We start from the raw sequence: 17,720 nt of genomic DNA, 5'->3' as shown, positions 1-17,720 counted from the left end.
TTTCAGGGAGAGGAAACCCTAAGAGCCAGCAAAGATTTTAAATGGGATTGACTGGAACAGGCAGTAGAGTTCTCCAGAAATAGAGGTATTTTTGTCATTAGGTGTTTCATGAGCTGGTTCGTTTTCTTGCTACTTATTAACCTAACCCAAGTGTCCCTTGTCAAAGGCCCTATGATTGATGCTCCAGGCATGAATCTTAACTTGAATACATGCTAGAAAGGAATGCAAAAGGTCTACACAGTTTTCCATCTTTCATTCTTAAAGTACCAGCCGGGGATTCAGATCAGGTTTTTATTCCCCTTATCCCAAAACCATTCAAACTATAATCTCTACAAGGGTAGAATCAGAACCTGTTCAATCTCCCACAGCCTCCTGCTTCCGCTTCTAAAACTATGGTGATTTCCAGGGTCCAGAAATCCTGGTGCCCTACAGTTCTAGTCATTAATCTGTCCATCTATTTGTTGGTCTCTCCACTCATCTGTCCATCATGGCTTCCCAGAGGTCAGAACATCAATTAAGCATGGATCTTATCCGTGAGAGGCTCACTATCTATCTGAAGTTTGTACGGTGTTCTGAGGAATGAAAGGTATGGTGAGCAGATGAGTGACACATCAGACTTGCATTTTAATAAAGATCATGCTGCAAATTGTATATTGGAAGTCAAATTAACAGCAGGGAGGAGACTTTTGTAGCTGTCCAAAAAAGAGAGAATGAGATTTTTTTTCAATCTATAGCAATGCCGTATTAGCGGATTCTAGAGAGACTTCAGAAGAGAACTAAGAAGAATAGGTAAGTGAATGAAGATGAAGGAGAGGGAGTAAGTCAAGGCTAACAACCGGGTTTGGGTAGATGTATAGATGGTGGATCTTGAAGACAAGGACTAGGAGGAAGGTGATGATGACGACTAATGAGGTTGGTTTTAGATATGTGAAATGTGAGAACACCTGGGAAGGGGTATGTGAGAAGATGGAAATTCTGAATCCAAAGTTTAGGAGAAATGTCTTTAGTGGAAATGGAGCCTTAGCTGCCGGAGGTGTATAGCTAATGACAGAACAATTAATCAGAGACCCAATGGATGACATGCGGGGGTGGGGTGGGATGTGAAGGAGAGTGAGAAGGGTGAACGGTGCCAAGTCATAGAAAATGGTCGAGCAGGGTAAGGCCTGCAATGTGATGTCCAGTAGAAGGTGGAGTGGACGATTCTTTAGCCCTCATCAGTCCCCTGGCTCACTTGTCATTTTGCACTAGTACCTCTTCTCCAAGTGACCATCCCTTATCTAGAAATACGGCCAAGGCTGAATGAAAATGCTCCACTTTTTGGCCTTGTCTTCCACCCCAACTATCTGACATTTACAATAGCTGAGCCATTCCTACCAGCCATGGCTTTCTGGACCATAGGTGGACTCCTGACTCACACTGAGCCAAGCGGAATCTCTTTTTATCTCTTGAGACTGTGTTAACCAATGGCCCCAAAAGCTCTATGAAGTTGGGGTCAATCATCTCAAATCACTTATGATTTAATTTTTGGGGGAAACCTGGATCCTGTCAGAATTTAAGTTTGCCTTGAATCAGTACTATTCACTTGCTTTGAGTTTGGCTGTTGGCATGGTATCTCCCAAAGTCAAGTTCTCTGCTCCATACAAAAGCCCCCTTCAAGTAAACTGTATCACCAGCCTCTGGTATATCTTGTCCTGCCTCCTGCCTCCTGCCCTCCTCCCTTATACCTGCTTTTTCTCCAATCATACCATTCATGGAAAATTATCTTGCTGGATTATTATAAGCAATTACTCCCAGAGATCAAAACAAAGGATGCTGCAAAACTTAAACCAATATTGGGGCTGGGATTGTTTAGAGGCTGGGAGACAGCCCACAAAGTCTAGTGTGGCTATGTCCTCAAAATACTACCTATCTCACCACACTCGTAACAGACCTGCCAAGCTCAAAGGCACTCTCGACCCCATGATTACGACCTGCACCAGAGCAGGAAGGCAGGAGGCTGGAAGAGAGGATGTCACGACTTCCAACTTTCAGAGGGTATCTGTTTGGGAGTGAGGAAGAGAAGGCTGCTGATAGAGCTAACACATTCCTCTTCATTCTCAGGACGGACCCCTTTATTCCTAAGGACCAGCCAGCAGAACCTAATCTGAAGGCAGGAAAGGGAAACCTCCTTCGTACCACGAGTTAACTGGCTAAGAGCATTCACTGCCATCCGTCTCTTAAAAATTTTGAGCAGGAAAGCACGGAAAGAGGAGAGAGGGTAGGAATAAGGACACAGACGTGCAAAACGAAAGGAGAATGGAGGGCAACTTAACGATGCAAAAGAGAGGAAGAATCAAGAGAGCAAGGGGGAATTATGTTCAAAACTCCAAGAAGCAAATTTAGCTAGAGGTTTAAAAAAACTTTTTCCCGCTTTATAATGAATAAGCAAGTTTAGAGAACAACGCAACCTTTTAATGAATGAGTATCAGTAAGCATTCTCTATGATCTGCAAGGCACTGTTATTCTTTGTTATTTTCATGTTTTTTTTAATGACACAGTTTCCTCCTCTTAAAATAAGAGGCCCTAGAGCTGAAGGGCTCTAAATTTCTTCCGGCTCTGAGACACTCTATGGGGAAAGAGCAGGTATGGTCCCCAGAGATATCCGAGTTTCTTGTAGCACTTCAGAACATTTAAACCTAAAGACACTGGTAGTTACTAACTCAATTGAATTTAAAGGGTTTTTTGCTTATTTAAAAAAAAAAAAAAAAAAAAAACAGAATAGAAAATTTCTCCCATTCACAGAGAAATCCAAGCACTTGATTACGGTACTCCAGTTAGGTTTGATGCATCCGGCTTGTATCAGCACAGCTAAATCACAGGATGGGTTGCCAGCCCAGTGGTTAAGCAATGTAGACACACTGCTTATTTCTCTGTGCCTCAGTTTCTCATCTGGAAGAATAGCAATAGTGCCAAGTTGACAAAAATGTTATAGGAATAAATGAGCTAAATGAGTGGCAAAGGACTCGGAGCAGTACCTGACACTAGAGAAGTATTTATTTAAAAAAATAAAGAAAGAAAGAAAACAGAAAAGCTTTTAAAGGCTAGGTGCTATTATTATCCCTATTGCATATGAGGAGAAACTAAGACTTAAAAAGGTTCGTAAGTAGGGACCAGAGTTGCCCAGCAAGTCAACTATGGAACTGCATCCCAAGCAGACCGAGAGTCCAGAGGTGACAGGCTTTAGTGGCCTGTCACGCTGTCTCCAGGCACAGAGCAGCTCATGCTTTGGAAAAGGACAAGGACACCACGACCTAGAACAGGGACTGGGAATACATCACCCTTGTATCTGGCCACACCAGGATTTCCCAACCGTCTCCTACTGACCTGTTTTTAATCCAAAGTTAAAAATGTGAAGTCTTTTAATGTCATTCTTGCCTATCCCTTCAAAGTCTGGTGCTCACTAATTTCTCTCTACGCACGTGCTCTGCATCATAAACATGAACGAGATGCAGATTCAACACATTTCTTTCGCGAAAACCGGCTTCTCGTCCTAACACCCTGGATTAAAATCCCGAGTTTTTCTTGGGTCCGGGCACTTGGCTATGCCTCGACATTATTTCATGTGATCCTCACACTAATCCTCTCATTTCCTTTTTACAGAGGAATAAAGGAACTGTTTAAGAACCCTCTCCAAGCTCCTGCAGCTTTGCGAACAGCAGAGCTAGATTTTTCCGTCATCTCTGCTTGACTCCCGAACGCTCTCCCACACTGTTCTCGTTTGCAAGCCAGTACCCTGCCCACTGGGGGACCACTTCATACCCTCACAGACCCAAACTCCCAAGACAGGGCTAAGGGGTTTATAAAAATCCGTTTGCCTACTGTGAGCAAATAACCCGTTAATGGTCCCCAGAGATTACAGGACAGAACACCTAGAGATGGAACCACAGGAAATGTAAGTGATAAATGGTATCTGGTAGGCAATTAAATAATAATAATAAATCCATATATTTATTTTATATTGTAAAGCTTGTAGGAGTTCCCGCAGTGGCTCAGTGGGTTAAGAACCTGACTAGTACCCATGAGGATGGGGGTTCGACCCCTGGCCCCCCTCAGTGGGTTAAGGTTCTGGCGTTGCCATGAGCGATGGTGTAGGTCCCACCATCGGATCTGGCGTTGCTGTTGCTGTGGGCGTGGCACAGGCTGGCAGTGGAGACTCTGATTCGAACCCTAGCTTGGGAACTTCTATAGGCTGCAGGTGTGGCTCTAAAAAAAAAAAAATTGCTGCCTTCAACCTCTGTAAACTGCTTAAGACCTTCAGAAACATTCGTAGGTGCTAATCTTGTCTCCTCTACCTCACAGAGCTTGATAAGGTACAAAAGCACCATGACTCCCTTCAGAAACTGGCCAGGGCTCTTCTGAGGACTGAATGCATCCCTGCAGGAAGGGCAGGCACAGAGCAGATGCTCAGCTAAGGCTGGGCTCTTCCCCCTCACACTGCCCATGCCTGGCATCAAGAATGGCTCATGGGGCCCCGAAGATATGTCACCCAAAGGAGCCGAGTGAGAGGAAGGCGCTGTGATCTAGTGCTCTAATAGGACTCACACCTTTGGTATGACTGCCGATTTTCAGAACCGGGCTCTGAAACGAGCTATTATTCTCTGTTTCTCTCCTCTTCACATTACCCAAAATAATTCAATGTCCACCTTCTCCCTTTGGGAAAATCAAAGGTTGACACGGCTGCCTTTTGAACTCAAGCTGCTAAAGATCCCTTTCTTCTGTTCAAAAAGTTTTACTGATTTTGAAAGGTCTTATTGATAAAACACAGAGAAACTCGGGGGAAAAGGACAAAGAGAAAGAAGAAGAAAGCGAAAGAATAAAGAGGCCAGAAAAGAAAGAGAAGGAAGAGAGCCCGCGAGGAGCAGAGAGGCGAAAGGCTTCGGAATGCATAACTGCCAACAGGCAGAACCTGGCTCAGGTCATCGCCATGGGGCATTATTTTTAAAAACCAAGGGGAAAACACTTACACAAAATCCAAAAGATATGTCCCCTTTGTTAAACGCTGGAAAATGACAATGTATTCAATTCATTAATTCAGGAAATTCGTCTGTGCGATGTTTACTCCTGGCAGCAGGAGCATGTCCAAGATGAGTATTTAAGAGGAAAAGGGAGAAATTCCAGAACCCAAGACAGAAGTGAAGAACTTTTCTTTTTTCCGTTTTGTTTCTGTGACTCCATGGGTGTGTTTTGGCCGTTCTTGGACTATGCTGGTGAGATGAGGGCCGGGGGTAAGTGAAACAGGTGACACGGGACCTTCCACGCCCCTCGTGAAGCCCTCGGCCTCCTAGGTAGGTATAAAAGTCACAAGAATGTCAAACAATTTTCTAATTGTGCTTACACACGATCGTTTCAGAAGCTGGCAGGTTATAGGAAACACCTCGTAAGAGTGAATGAGGCCTTCATGATGTTTAGCAGGTTTTATGTTCTTGTTAAAAGCAGAACCACAACAATAAGCATGACTTACCAGCGGAATTAACGCGGCCGCAACTCTCTGCTCTGCCCAGACACTCTTTGTGGGCCCTCGCGCCACACTTAGCACATTGATAGCCTTGGAAGAAGGTCCCCCTGCGAGGTAAAGTGAGAGGGGGACAGGTCACAAGGAGCTCAGTCTACAGGAAAGCAGCAGGGCCAGAAGGGAAAGCCAGGAGCAAGGGCTACCCAGAGCCCCCTTCACCTGGGCGAGGGGCCTTCCCGGGTTCTGAAGGGATGGCCCAGGCTTAGGGTCAAGGGACGCTCTGTTGGGTCCAAACTGGGCAGGCAGCATCATCACTTGAGAACGTGTTGGCTGGGATCTCAGAAAAGTCTGAAATGTTTGGCAACGTTTCAGTGGCACCCCAGGGCCACACACCCTTACCTCAGGAGCATCTGGCAGACTTTGCAGGAGGTAACCCGGCTGAAGGTGTGCATCTTGAACTCGTGAAAATTGGAGTCTGCGTAGTCGGGCCTTATGTTGGATCTACGCAAAGGGAGAAAATAACATCCTGAAGGGAGTCTCACAACAACGCGGCACCTAAATTCATCATGACGTTGGGAAGGGAGCAGATCCAGGCAGACAGGCTATTAAATATGCAGTGGTTACTATGCCAAAGTATGCTCTACATTAAAATAGGCATCAGTGGAGTTCCTGTTGTGGCTCAGTGGGTTAAGAAGCAGACGAATATCCATGAAGATGCCTCACTCAGTGGGTTAAGGATCCACTGTGGCCATGAGCTGTGGTGCAGGTTGCAGCTGCAGCTCTGATTTGACCCCTAGCCTGGGAACTATAACTTCCATATGCAGCAGGTGCAGCTCTTAAAAGAAAAAAAAAAAAAAAAAAGCACCGAAATCTGCTTGTATGAGAGCTAGCAATAGGTAAAGGTTTAAGCAACTTAATCCTCCTCAGAGCTGAGTGTTCCCAGGGAACTTGACAGAATGGCCACAAAGGTCAAGCTGCCAGGGGAAAAAAAAAAAATCATAAAACCTGCCGGAATTCACACAGTGCGATAGTTTCTTTTCTCTAACCACATCACTGAAATAGAAGCTAGCCCACAGTGGTGGGAGGGAGGGGAAGAGTGTGAGCCCCCATCTAAATAGGTGTGTGGATTACGTAAGAATCTATAAAAGGGAATACAATTCCATAAAAAGTTTTGAAACAAAGCATCCATCTGATCATTAAACACTTCCTGCTTAACAAACAATCCACTTTCCTTGCAATCCGAATGAAAACCAAATAGCATTATTTTATCACTTATATTTTATTTGTATTGTACATTCTTGCAAACAACTCTTAGGCAGACTGCAAACTGACACCCACTGTGCATTTCCTCTGTGCCGACACTGTGATAAAAACATGATGTGTTCATCACACCTCACTTACCCTTCACACCAATCCTAACTGCTAGGCAGTGACAATATCACTAGTTTACGAACATGGAAACAGGCTCCGTCTAAAATAAAGGCAATGAGGAGTTCCCTGATGACTCAGTGGCCATCATTATCAAGATCCAGCATTATCACTGCTGCGGCTCGGCTTGGGTCCGATCCCTGGCCCGGGAACTTCTGTATGCCAGAAGGAAATGGCAGAGCCGGGAACTCCAAACCAGGTCTGTGTTCTTAGCCACCAAAGCTATAGAGCAAGGAGGAATCCAACAAGATTCACCTTAATATAATTAGATTTTTGCATCTAATAGGTATGTTGGAAAGGTAATGTTTAGCCATTTCCAGAGGACCTTTTAAAATATTAATCTTACTTTGTCCTTGTCATAGAACAAAGCAGAAAAATCAGGAAAGGACAAGAATGAATACAAAGCAGAGGTACACCTAGAAAGCTAAGACGATGCTCTCTGAGATGTTACAAGCAATTTGAGTGATTGCAGGAAAAGTTCGAGATACTGATGAGCTAGGATTTCCCCTTTTATAGCACACAGCGACTCTCAACCACACAGAGCCTTGGCGTAATGAAGCATAACGCAGGCGGGCGACCAGGCATCAATCTCTGAGGTACCAGGAGAAGCCTTATGAAAAAACATTCACAAAGGCAATTGCAGTAGCAGGCAGTGATGCAGAAGTGTCAGCGAGGTCAGCCTTCCAATCCATCTGCTGAATATGAGCATGCTAAAAATGAAATCAAATATTAGTGCCATCTGGGATTTCTCTGCTCCGTGCTTCTGGTGACCTCACTTTTTGGGAAAATCGTTCCACTGCATGCTAAAAAGCACAGTCGTGTCCATAGGGGCATTTTTTTGTGTCGCTGATTAAAAATTAGAGAGTTCTTCTTCGGGAAAGGAGAAGTTGAGAAAAGATAACGATCTAGAAACAAAACTCTCTGCACACTGTTTAGAAAAAGTTGATTCTTGAGTCCATACAGCCAGGCATTGATGAGAGCACTGAAACGCCTTTGCTCAGCCAGGAAGGGCCACTGTTCCTTCTCTCTGAGCATCAAGGTGATACAGTCAGAAACGAAGTGTCACATAGCAGCTCCAGTCCCCGGAACTTGAAGAATGCATCAGCCTGGAGTTTTAGAATAAAAGTAGGTCTCCTTCAGGCGGAAAGGCAAGTAAATAGATTCCGAAGAGGCAAGGATTTAATTAATTGTAGAAGTCTGCCCGGAACATAGGTGGAATACCTTTCTCTTAGGGTCAACCCAAGGAGGGTGTGTGTGTGTGTGTGTGTGTGTGTGTGTGTGTGTGTGTGTGTGTGTGTGTGTGGTGTGCCATTTGTATTTAACACTTTCACCAACTAACTAGGAATAAGCTGACTTTTCAGAAGACGAAAGCTAAGAGGAAGATGACACTAAGAGGGTAAAAAGGAAAATCCTACATAAAGAAAAAAATCTCAGAAATAACTGTGAACAGTAATTGTCTCAAGTTAAATGAGACTTGAAGTAGTAGGGTGGAATGATCAAAAGGAGCTTCTGGAAGTTTGGGTTTCTTTTTTTAACTAAAGCTAAATATTATTTTAAAATCTTAAAATCAAACTCTAAACAATAAAAGTTAACTCTCCGGCCCTGGGACTGCTACTGAGGCACTATAGGATGTAAAAGCATAGCTGAGGGCACGAGTCTGAACTTAGACCACCTGGGCTTATATCCTAACTTGCAAATCACTAGCAGGGTGACCCTGGGCAAGTTCGTAAGCAGAAAACAGGAATACTAAAATAACATCAAACCTGTAAAGTAAGGAAATTTATGTGAAGTGCTTAGGACATGGCACGGCCCAGAGTTGGTGTTCAGTAAGTCTTGGCTCTAACTTAGAAATTGCTGATTCCAATTTCACATAATACTAATGTGATCAGGACAATACTTTATGACTCACGAGTCCCTTGTTTGTCTTGGGACTGAAACACTAGAGGATTCCCATTCTCCTGGGAATTTCATTGCTGGAAGGATGTTACATACTCAGGGTCCTTGGGACCAGGAATCCATATAATAATGTGACTTCATAGAATATATCCAATATAATGACTTAACCACAATAAGAAATGGGGTTACTCAGGAGAGGATATGCATGGAAATATCCCAGGTAATTACAGTCATATCACAGACCAACTAAAGAGAAAAGAGACATCAGCACACATGAGGAGATAAAAAAACCAAAGACAGTATGTTGGCTGGATGGGAAGAGTTGGAAAGGCAGACTAAAGCAGAGGAGCATACAGAAACATCAGGTTTAAAGAGTTGGTAAAGCCGGCACAAAAATGATCCAAGATAGCTTCTATTGTATACCTCTAATGTACCAGGCACATTAATTGACTCTTTATATATACATATTTTTTCGTATTTACTTCTCACAATAAACCTAAAAAGTATAAGTCATTCAGTCACTTCATATTTATCGAGCACCTAGCATATACATAGGCCCTGAAGCAGAAAAAGAAGAGATGAAAGAGATGAGGTAAGAGAGGCTGGCAGAGCCAGAAAAAGGGGAGATCTTATACAGAGACTACACCACATTTAACTGGCAAAAAAACCAACCAGCCAACAAAAAACTTCTGGGCTACTATGTAGAGAATTCCTTGCAGTGAAGCAAGAGTGGATATAGCAAGACAATCATAGGGCTGGGTTGCTTACAGGTGAGACCTGAGGATCCGATTGAGGTGAGCTCACTTACTTGGTCACATAGTTATACATAACACATTCTGAATCAGAAGCCTGCTGTGATATGTTAGAGTTTACTTACGAGAACTTGGATGGAATCTCATAGACCCCACTTCTTTTGCTTTATGGCCTATGATTAACATAATCAATCAGTCAATCAAATAGTTATAGAGCAAGGCCTGTTGATGCTCTTAGGGCTCCTTAGCACTTTACATGCTCTCCTCCCACTGCCCCCGTCTTGCCACCTGGCTCCATGTGGAAGCCAAGCTGAGGACCACAGGCCTCTGCCTAGCCTGGGCGTCCTCTCCATCCCGCAGATCCATTCCAACCATCCCTCAAGCATCTCAAATTTAGCCTAACAAAACTCAACTCCATGACTTTTCTTTTTTTCTTCTTTCTTTTTTTTAAGACTGCACCCACAGCATATGGAAGTTCCCAGGCTAGGGGTTAAATCAGAGCTGCCGCTGCCAGCCTATGCCACAGCCACAGCCATGCACGATCTGGGCCATATCTGCAACCTACAGGACAGCTCACAGCAACACCAGATCCTTAACCCACTGAGTGGGACCAGGAATCGAACCGGTATCCTCATAGTTCCTAGTTAGGTTCATCACCCCTAGGCCATAATGGGAATTCCTCCATAACTTTTCATACCTTTCTTAACATCCCTGATTCTTTTTTTAAAAAATACAAACCTCGTGTCAAGGGCTGATTTTTCCCATAGCAATGGAGCTGCTGTATGATCTAACATACCTGATTCTAATCCAATTCTGATTTCAATCCATCACCACTCACTTCATCTTCCAGCCAAGAAACTCAAAAGTCACAATGACGTGTTCCCTCTCCCTGATGCCCTCTACACACTCACCTGCTCTTAACCTCTCATCTCCAGTTTCTCCTTCCCTGACACTGTGACCAATCTCTGTTGATTTAACCTTAAACATACTTCCTCAAAAATGCAGGTTCCACTCTCTCGTCTCACTAATGCAAGGCCTCAGTCTCTCTGAACTAAATTATGACCATGACCTTCTTAATTATTCCATCTCCTGCTTTCTCTCCCTTTTTAAGACTCTCTTCCATGCTATTTCCAGAATTACTTTTAAAAATGAAAATATGATATGTCACTCCCTGACTTGAACACCTCCATTGCCTAGAGGGATAAAGTTAACACTTGTAGCAGTAGTGTGGCAAAATGTGTTAAGCTCTAGCTTTAGCTGCCTCTCACATGCCTCTCTGTTCCCAAACACCAACCACCCACACATTACAGACACACACACCACACCTTCTCACATTTCCCAAGCACATGCTTCTAGTCCGTAACTCTGGGTTTTGTAGTCCATTCACTCTAAATGCTTCCTCCAATTAACAACTGCTCCTTTATCAGGTTACTCATCTAGGACCAGATTAAACAACTGTGACTGCTTTGATAATATCCTCATTAGGTCTGTATGATAAAGATGGTGATTATCATATCATCTGGATTCCCAAAGTACTTTTTCAGCCTTCTAGTATAATATTACATGGCATTATAACCACTTACTATCTGCTTCCCACCAACAGAAAGCTAGTTCTACGCTATTTATGTTTCTACTATCAGGGGCTAGCTCAGTGTCTAATTTCTAGTGTATATAAAGTTGATATTATTGTATAAATTAACTAATAAATATCCCTATGTATATATTAAGTATTCTGCTACTTAAAGGGGAAAGGAGTAAAGAAAGAAAAAGCCTAGTCATCACACCCTCAGAAAGTTTTCCACTGAGTTAAAGAAACAAAAGCTCACGTCTGCGAAATGTTTATAATTAAGGACCAAAGAAATAAAAAAGGGAGACCAATTAGTGGCTACATTAGTTGGAGAAAGTGATGTTTAGAAGATAAAGGGGGAAAGTGCTACGAGTTCGAGGGGAGAATGAGTAAAAGTTCACAAATTGAGTATCAAGTGTTGACAGGATAATGGACAGACCAGGGCATCGCCTGTGACACTGTGATGGTTAATTGTATGTGTCAACTTGACTGGCCCATGGGTTGCCCAAATCTTTTGTCAAACATCATCCTGGGTGTTTCTGCGAAGGTATTTTTAGATGAAATTAACATTTAAATCCACAGTCTGAGAAAAGCGGATCGATCACCCTCCTTAATGGGAATGGGCCTCATCCAATCAGCTGAAAGTCTGAATAAAAAAAAAAGGCTGACCCCGCCCCAAGCGAGAAAGAATTCTTTCTGCCTGACAACTCTCAAACCAGGACAAAGACTTTTTTTTAATTTTTTTTTTTTTTGCCTTCAGACACAAATTGAAACAATGGCTTTGCCGGGTCTCACGTCTTCAGTTCTTAGGTCAGAACTGCACCATCAGCTTTCCTGGTTCCCAGGCCTTTGAACTCAAACCCAACCACACCTTTGGCTCTCCTGCGTCTCCAGCTTGCCGACCCACCTGAAGACCTTAGGGCTTTCCAACCTAAGTGCATGAGCCAATTCTTTATGATGTACCTCCCGCCACATGCTCGCACATGCATGCATGTACACGCACATATACACACATGTGCATGCATGCACACATACATATACACAAGTGCACGCACGCACGCACACACACACACACACACACACACACACTGTTCTGATTCTCTGAAGAAACCTGACTAATACAGAAATACTAGAAAATAATAGTATTTTTGTTTTAATGGGGCCAGTTACCAGAGAAGCAGGCAGGAGCAATGTTTAAGTTCAAGTTTGTCAAGCCTTCAGAACATATTTCTCAACACCCCGATGTCAGTTTCATCTGAATCACCCAGGCTTTTACTAACTCCCTACAAACCCTAAAAGAAATCACTACACAGCATTAATGGCGCTGTTTGCAGGTCCACCTCCCTGCTAGCAGGGAGTATGTCTCTTTTTGACTCATCTCACCTTTATGGTTATCAAACGTACTCTTAGGAAAATGAGCTGCTAGATATTTGTGGTTGATGGAAATCAGAAAAATATGCTTGACTATAGCACTGACTTTACTCATTTTCAGAAAAGCTGCCTCTGCCACATTATCAGATGGAAATTTGGAAGGAGTACAAGAGACAGAAAGGCATTTTTACTATGCCAAAAAATTTTATCTCCCATATAAAAGAACTGAAGAAAAACATAATGATAAACTGCATTTCAATTAAAAGTTATAATTCATGTTTATTTACCTACATCCATCCTCTCTTCCTTGTGTGAAAATAATATTTAATCTTTTTACAAGAATATAATGCAACTCATAGATATAAATATATTTCAGCAGTAAGTATGATAGTGGAGCTAGTAATATAGTCGGTTATTCTTTTAAAAACTTACCTATTTAAAATTAACATGTTCTCAATTTTAACTATAAACTTTAAACCCTGATATCTTTTAGTAATGAAGTTTTAGGACATGGGAAGCAAATATTAGCAAAATGAAATAATCTATAATGATCACAACTAATTAAAAAGGAAGATGAGAATCAATTTATGCTATCACACTATCTCATACTCTGTCAGTATTACCAACATTCAAACATCATTACGACAGGCATTGTGACAATTGTCTAAGACACGAATTATTTTAATTCATCATACTTGGGGAAAATGTCTGTTTAGGTTTTCTGCCCATTTTTCGAGTGGGTTGTTTGTTTGCTTTGTTGTTGTTGTTGACTTGTATGAGTTGTTTGTATATTTTGGAGATCAGGCCCTTGTCAGTTGCACCATTTGCAAAGCTTTTCTCCAATTCTATGCGTTGTATTTTTGTTTTTTAAATGGTTTCTTTTGCTTTGCAAACGCTTTTAAGTTTTATTAGGTTCCACTGGTTTATTTCTGCTTTTATTTTCATTACTCTAGGAGTGGATCAAACAAGATGTTGCTGTGATTTATGTCAAAGAGCATTCTTCCTATGTTTTCCTCTAGGAGTTTTATAGTATCTGGCCTTACATTTAGGTCTTTAATCCATTTTGAGTTTATTTTTCTGTATGGTGTTAGAGAATGTTCTAATTTCACTCTTTTACATGTAGCTATCCAGTTTCCACAGCACCACTTATAGTCATAGAATAGTTGACCATAGGTGCTTAGGTTTATTTCTAAGCTTTCTATCCTTTTCCATCGATCTATATTCCTGTTTTTGTGCCAACGCCATATCATTTTGATGACTGTAGCTTTATAGGATAGTCTGAAGCCAGGGAGCATTATTCCTCCAGTTCTATTTTTTCTTTTTCATAGTACAGGGAATTATATACAGTCTCTTGAGATAGATCATGATGAAAGATAATATGAGAAAATGAGTATATATATATATATATGACTGGGTCACTGTGCTATACAGCAGAAATTGACATAACATTGTAAATCAACTGTACTCTATAATTTAAAAAAACAAAATAAAAATTAAGTGATTAAAAAATTTAATGTGTTTAATATGACTGAGGTCATATTAAAGATATAAACAATTTATATCTTTTCTCCCTATATGCAGCCTTATAGAAATATCTACAATAAAGTTTACCTAGTGCTGGCCAAAAAAAAAAAAAAGTTTCCTGATACTAACATATTTATATCCATGTTTCTTTGCATGTCCTATGATTTTTGCTTTGTAAATGTGTTGCTGAGTTATTTGGTGAATAAATTCTTCATGGTGAATTATAACATTAAAAAATAAATAAAGATAGAAAATTCAAGCCTGCCATGTAACTCTTTCCTGAACAAAAATGTCTAAGAAAAATCATAGCATGAAATGTTCAGGTTCTGGATAAATAAAATTTTAAAATTAACTTAGGGAAATAAAAAACACTCAAGTAATTAAAAGCTACATACCAAATTCCTAAATAAGAAGCTTGCATATTTTACTACAAATATGCTATCTTTTCTCAAGTTATCCATTTAAAACAATGCCTTCCTCTCAAACCAACACACAGACACACACAAACACAAATATACAGTGACAGTTTTTTGAACTTGACAAGTGATTATAAAATTCAATTAGAAGAATGATTGTATGAGAATAGTTGGGCAAATTTTACAACTAAGATGAGCTATTATAGGGGGCATGAGCGAAGCCATGTAACTTAAGAGATATTAAAATGTTTTTTCAAGCTATCATTATTAAATCTGGGACTGACAACAAAACAGAGAGATCAATAATAAAGTCTTCAAGGGGAACTAGCATGTGCAAAAATTCAGTATGCAGTTTTTTTGGTGTTTTGGGGATGTTTGGGTGGTTTTTTCTTTTGGTTGTTTTTTTGTTTGTTTGTTTGTTTGCCTTTTAGGGCCACACCTGTGGCATATAGAGGTTCCCAGGCTAGGGGTCCAATCGGAACTACAGCTGCTGGCCTACGCCACAACCACAGCAATGCCAGATTCAAGCCATGTCTGTGACCTGCACCACAGCTCATGGCACTGCCAGATCCTCAACCCCCTGAACGAGGCCAGGGATTGAACCCACAACCTCATGGTTCCTAGTCAGATTCGTTTCCATTGCACCACAATGAGAAGGCCTCAGTATGCAGTTTTTGTGGCAGTTTGTTCATTTATTTGTCCATTAAAAAAAAAAAAAAAAAAACAAAAACCAAACCCTTAGTATCTAATATCAGGCAACGGGGTAATGGGATACAATGACGAGCAAAACAAGTAAAGTTCCTGCCTGTGTGATGCTCGTGGGGAAAACATATCTACATGATTCTTTAAGGGGGGAGGGAGCAGGAAGGACTGGGAGTTTGGGGTGAGTAGATGCGAACCATTACATTGAGAATGGATAAACAAGACGATTCTACTGCTCAGCACAGGGAACTATATCCAACCTCTGGGGACAGACCACGATGGAAGAGAACATAAAAAAGAATAGTGACAGGGTTACTTTGCCGTGCAACAGAAATTGGCATAACATTGTAAATCCACTCTACGTCAATAAGCAAATTAGGAAAAAAAGTTATGTGTCTAAATAATTCTATAAATAATTATGAAACTACAGGAGTGACCAGTACCGTAAACAAAGAGCGTGTTAAGAAAACTCACAGTTTGAAATGTAACCTTGTCAAAGGATTATCACAGAAGGCTTTCCGACAAAAGCAATACTTGAGCTGACATTTAAAGAGAATTCAGGAGATGGAAAGGAAAAAGAAGAATGTTCCAGACAGACGAAAACTAACAGGTTACAATATATTTTAGAAAATACAATCCAGTTTTTTGAAAATCCTAAGGAAGCGACATTTCTATTACCTACTTTATACCATTATAAAGTTTAGGTAATTCAAGATTTATATTATTTATTTGATAAGTATGTATTACAGACCTATGATGCTCCATGAATGTAGCCAGCAATAAGGAATAATAAGGTGGACAAAATTGTTGCCCTCATGGAGTTTATTTAAATATCAAATTTATCTATAAATCTATATTTAAATGTAAAAATGTATACAGAAACCTTAAATTTGTTTTAAGTAAAATACAAAAACATAAAATTACTTGAAGAAAATACTGATGACTACTTATATAATCTTTAAAGGTAAAAATAAATATGGCTATATTTATTTATTTGTAAAACCCCCAATTTTTATTTAACCAAAAACAATAAAAATTAGAAGAGAAAGCAGGAAAATATCTGTAATGTGTATGATAAAAGGTTATTAACTCTCTTGCAATATATATGTGCTCTTGAAAATTTTTAAGAAAAAACTGAATACCCCAACTGCAAAATGAGCAAAGAAATTAACAGGGAAATTTATTTAAAAAGAAATAAAAACAATCAATAAACACATAAAACATCTTTAAGTTACTAGTAACTGAAAGAAATGCCAATTTAAATATCATTTTACATATCAAACTGGCAAAAAAAAAAAAGGAAAAAGATGATACCTAGTACAGGTGAAGCTATAGTAATAGCCAAACCTTAAAGAGTCATTAACCCTTTGACATAAAATTGTACTTATTAGAAGTATTCATGAAGGGCTCACTACAACGTATTTAAATAATTAAAACTGAAATTGATCTAATTAAAAATAAAGAACTAGGCAGATGGAATACTACACAACGATAACCAGTAACATGAACATATGTATTAACCAAGAAAGATATTTGCAATATATTAAAGGAGAACAACTTGATTCCAAACCACATCCATAATCACGATTAGCTTAAGACATAACTGCTGGCTAACCACATATGTGAAAATGGGAATAGGTAGAGGCATTACGAATGATGAATGATTTTTAATTTTTTAGAATTATTTGTGTCTTCCAAAGTTATTACAGCGAACATACATTGTTTATTTCTTACACATCTACTCTTTTCAGAGACAAAAAGAACGAACACAACCACAACAATACATAAGGTTAAAATACACAGGTAATATGTCACGGAACATGATCTGAGTCAAAAATTTGTCTCAAAGCCTGTGCATTTAATCACTAAGCTAAAAAAATATCACAAAGCAATTAAAAAGCAAAGACAAACTGGAGTTGCCTTGTGGCGCAGGGGGTTAAGGATCCAGCACTGTCATTGCAGTGGCTCAAATTGCTGCCATGGCACAGTTTCGAACCCTGGACTGGGACCTTCCACATGCCTTGGGTGTAGCCAAAAAAAAAAAAAAGGAGTTCCCGTCGTGGCTCAGTGGTTGACGAATCCGACTAGGAACGATGAGATTGTGGGTTTGATCCCTGGCCTCGCTCAGTGGGTTAAGATCCGGCGTTGCCATGAGTTGTGGTGTAGGTCACAGACGAGGCTCCGATCCCGCGTTGCTGTGGTGTAGGCCGGCAGCTACGGTTCCAATTAGACCCCTAGCCTGGGAACCTCCATAAGTCGAGGGAGCGGCCCCAGAAAAGGCAAAAAGACAAAAAAAAAAAAAAAAAAAAAAAAGGCAACAAACGGAATTAAATGTTTGCAGCCTATGTGAAAATATTCTTGATATAAAAGAAGCCATTACAAATTAATACAACAATTAAACTGACCCACAAAAAAACTTGGCAAAGGATATGAACAAGGAATTCACAAAGTAAAACAACTCACTGACAAGCCTGTAATAAATCACTCGGCCTCATTAGTACACGTAGGGACATGGGCGTTCTAGAACAGGGGAAGGCTGCAGCAGACACACCATTTGGAAACCATCATTCCTG

At 40.6% G+C, this 17,720-nt stretch overlaps 1 protein-coding gene across 10 annotated transcripts in view; it reads right to left on the bottom strand.

Annotated features, from left to right (window-relative positions):
• VAV3 (vav guanine nucleotide exchange factor 3) overlaps window positions 1-17,720 on the bottom strand; it is a 373,539-nt gene that overhangs the window by 131,364 nt on the left and 224,455 nt on the right. For all 10 annotated transcript variants that reach the window (XR_014844590.1, XR_014844591.1, XM_085023765.1 and 7 more), the window contains 2 exons: window positions 5,891-5,992; window positions 5,501-5,601 (listed from right to left, as the gene is read on the bottom strand). Coding sequence is in view for 8 of the 10 variants with exons in the window: in XM_085023765.1 (XP_084879891.1) it covers window positions 5,501-5,601; window positions 5,891-5,992 (203 nt within the window). In the remaining 2 variants the exon portion in view is untranslated. The remainder of the gene's footprint in view (window positions 1-5,500; window positions 5,602-5,890; window positions 5,993-17,720) is intronic.

Source organism: Sus scrofa, chromosome 4 (genome assembly GCF_054392235.1).
Source record: "Sus scrofa isolate SSC_HxYL_T2T_F1_AM1 chromosome 4, Sscrofa_HxYL_maternal_Yorkshire_Landrace_v2.0, whole genome shotgun sequence".
Lineage (NCBI taxonomy): Eukaryota > Metazoa > Chordata > Mammalia > Artiodactyla > Suidae > Sus > Sus scrofa.
The sequence above is the reverse complement of the archived record's forward strand: the minus strand, read 5'-3'. Positions and strand labels throughout refer to the sequence as shown.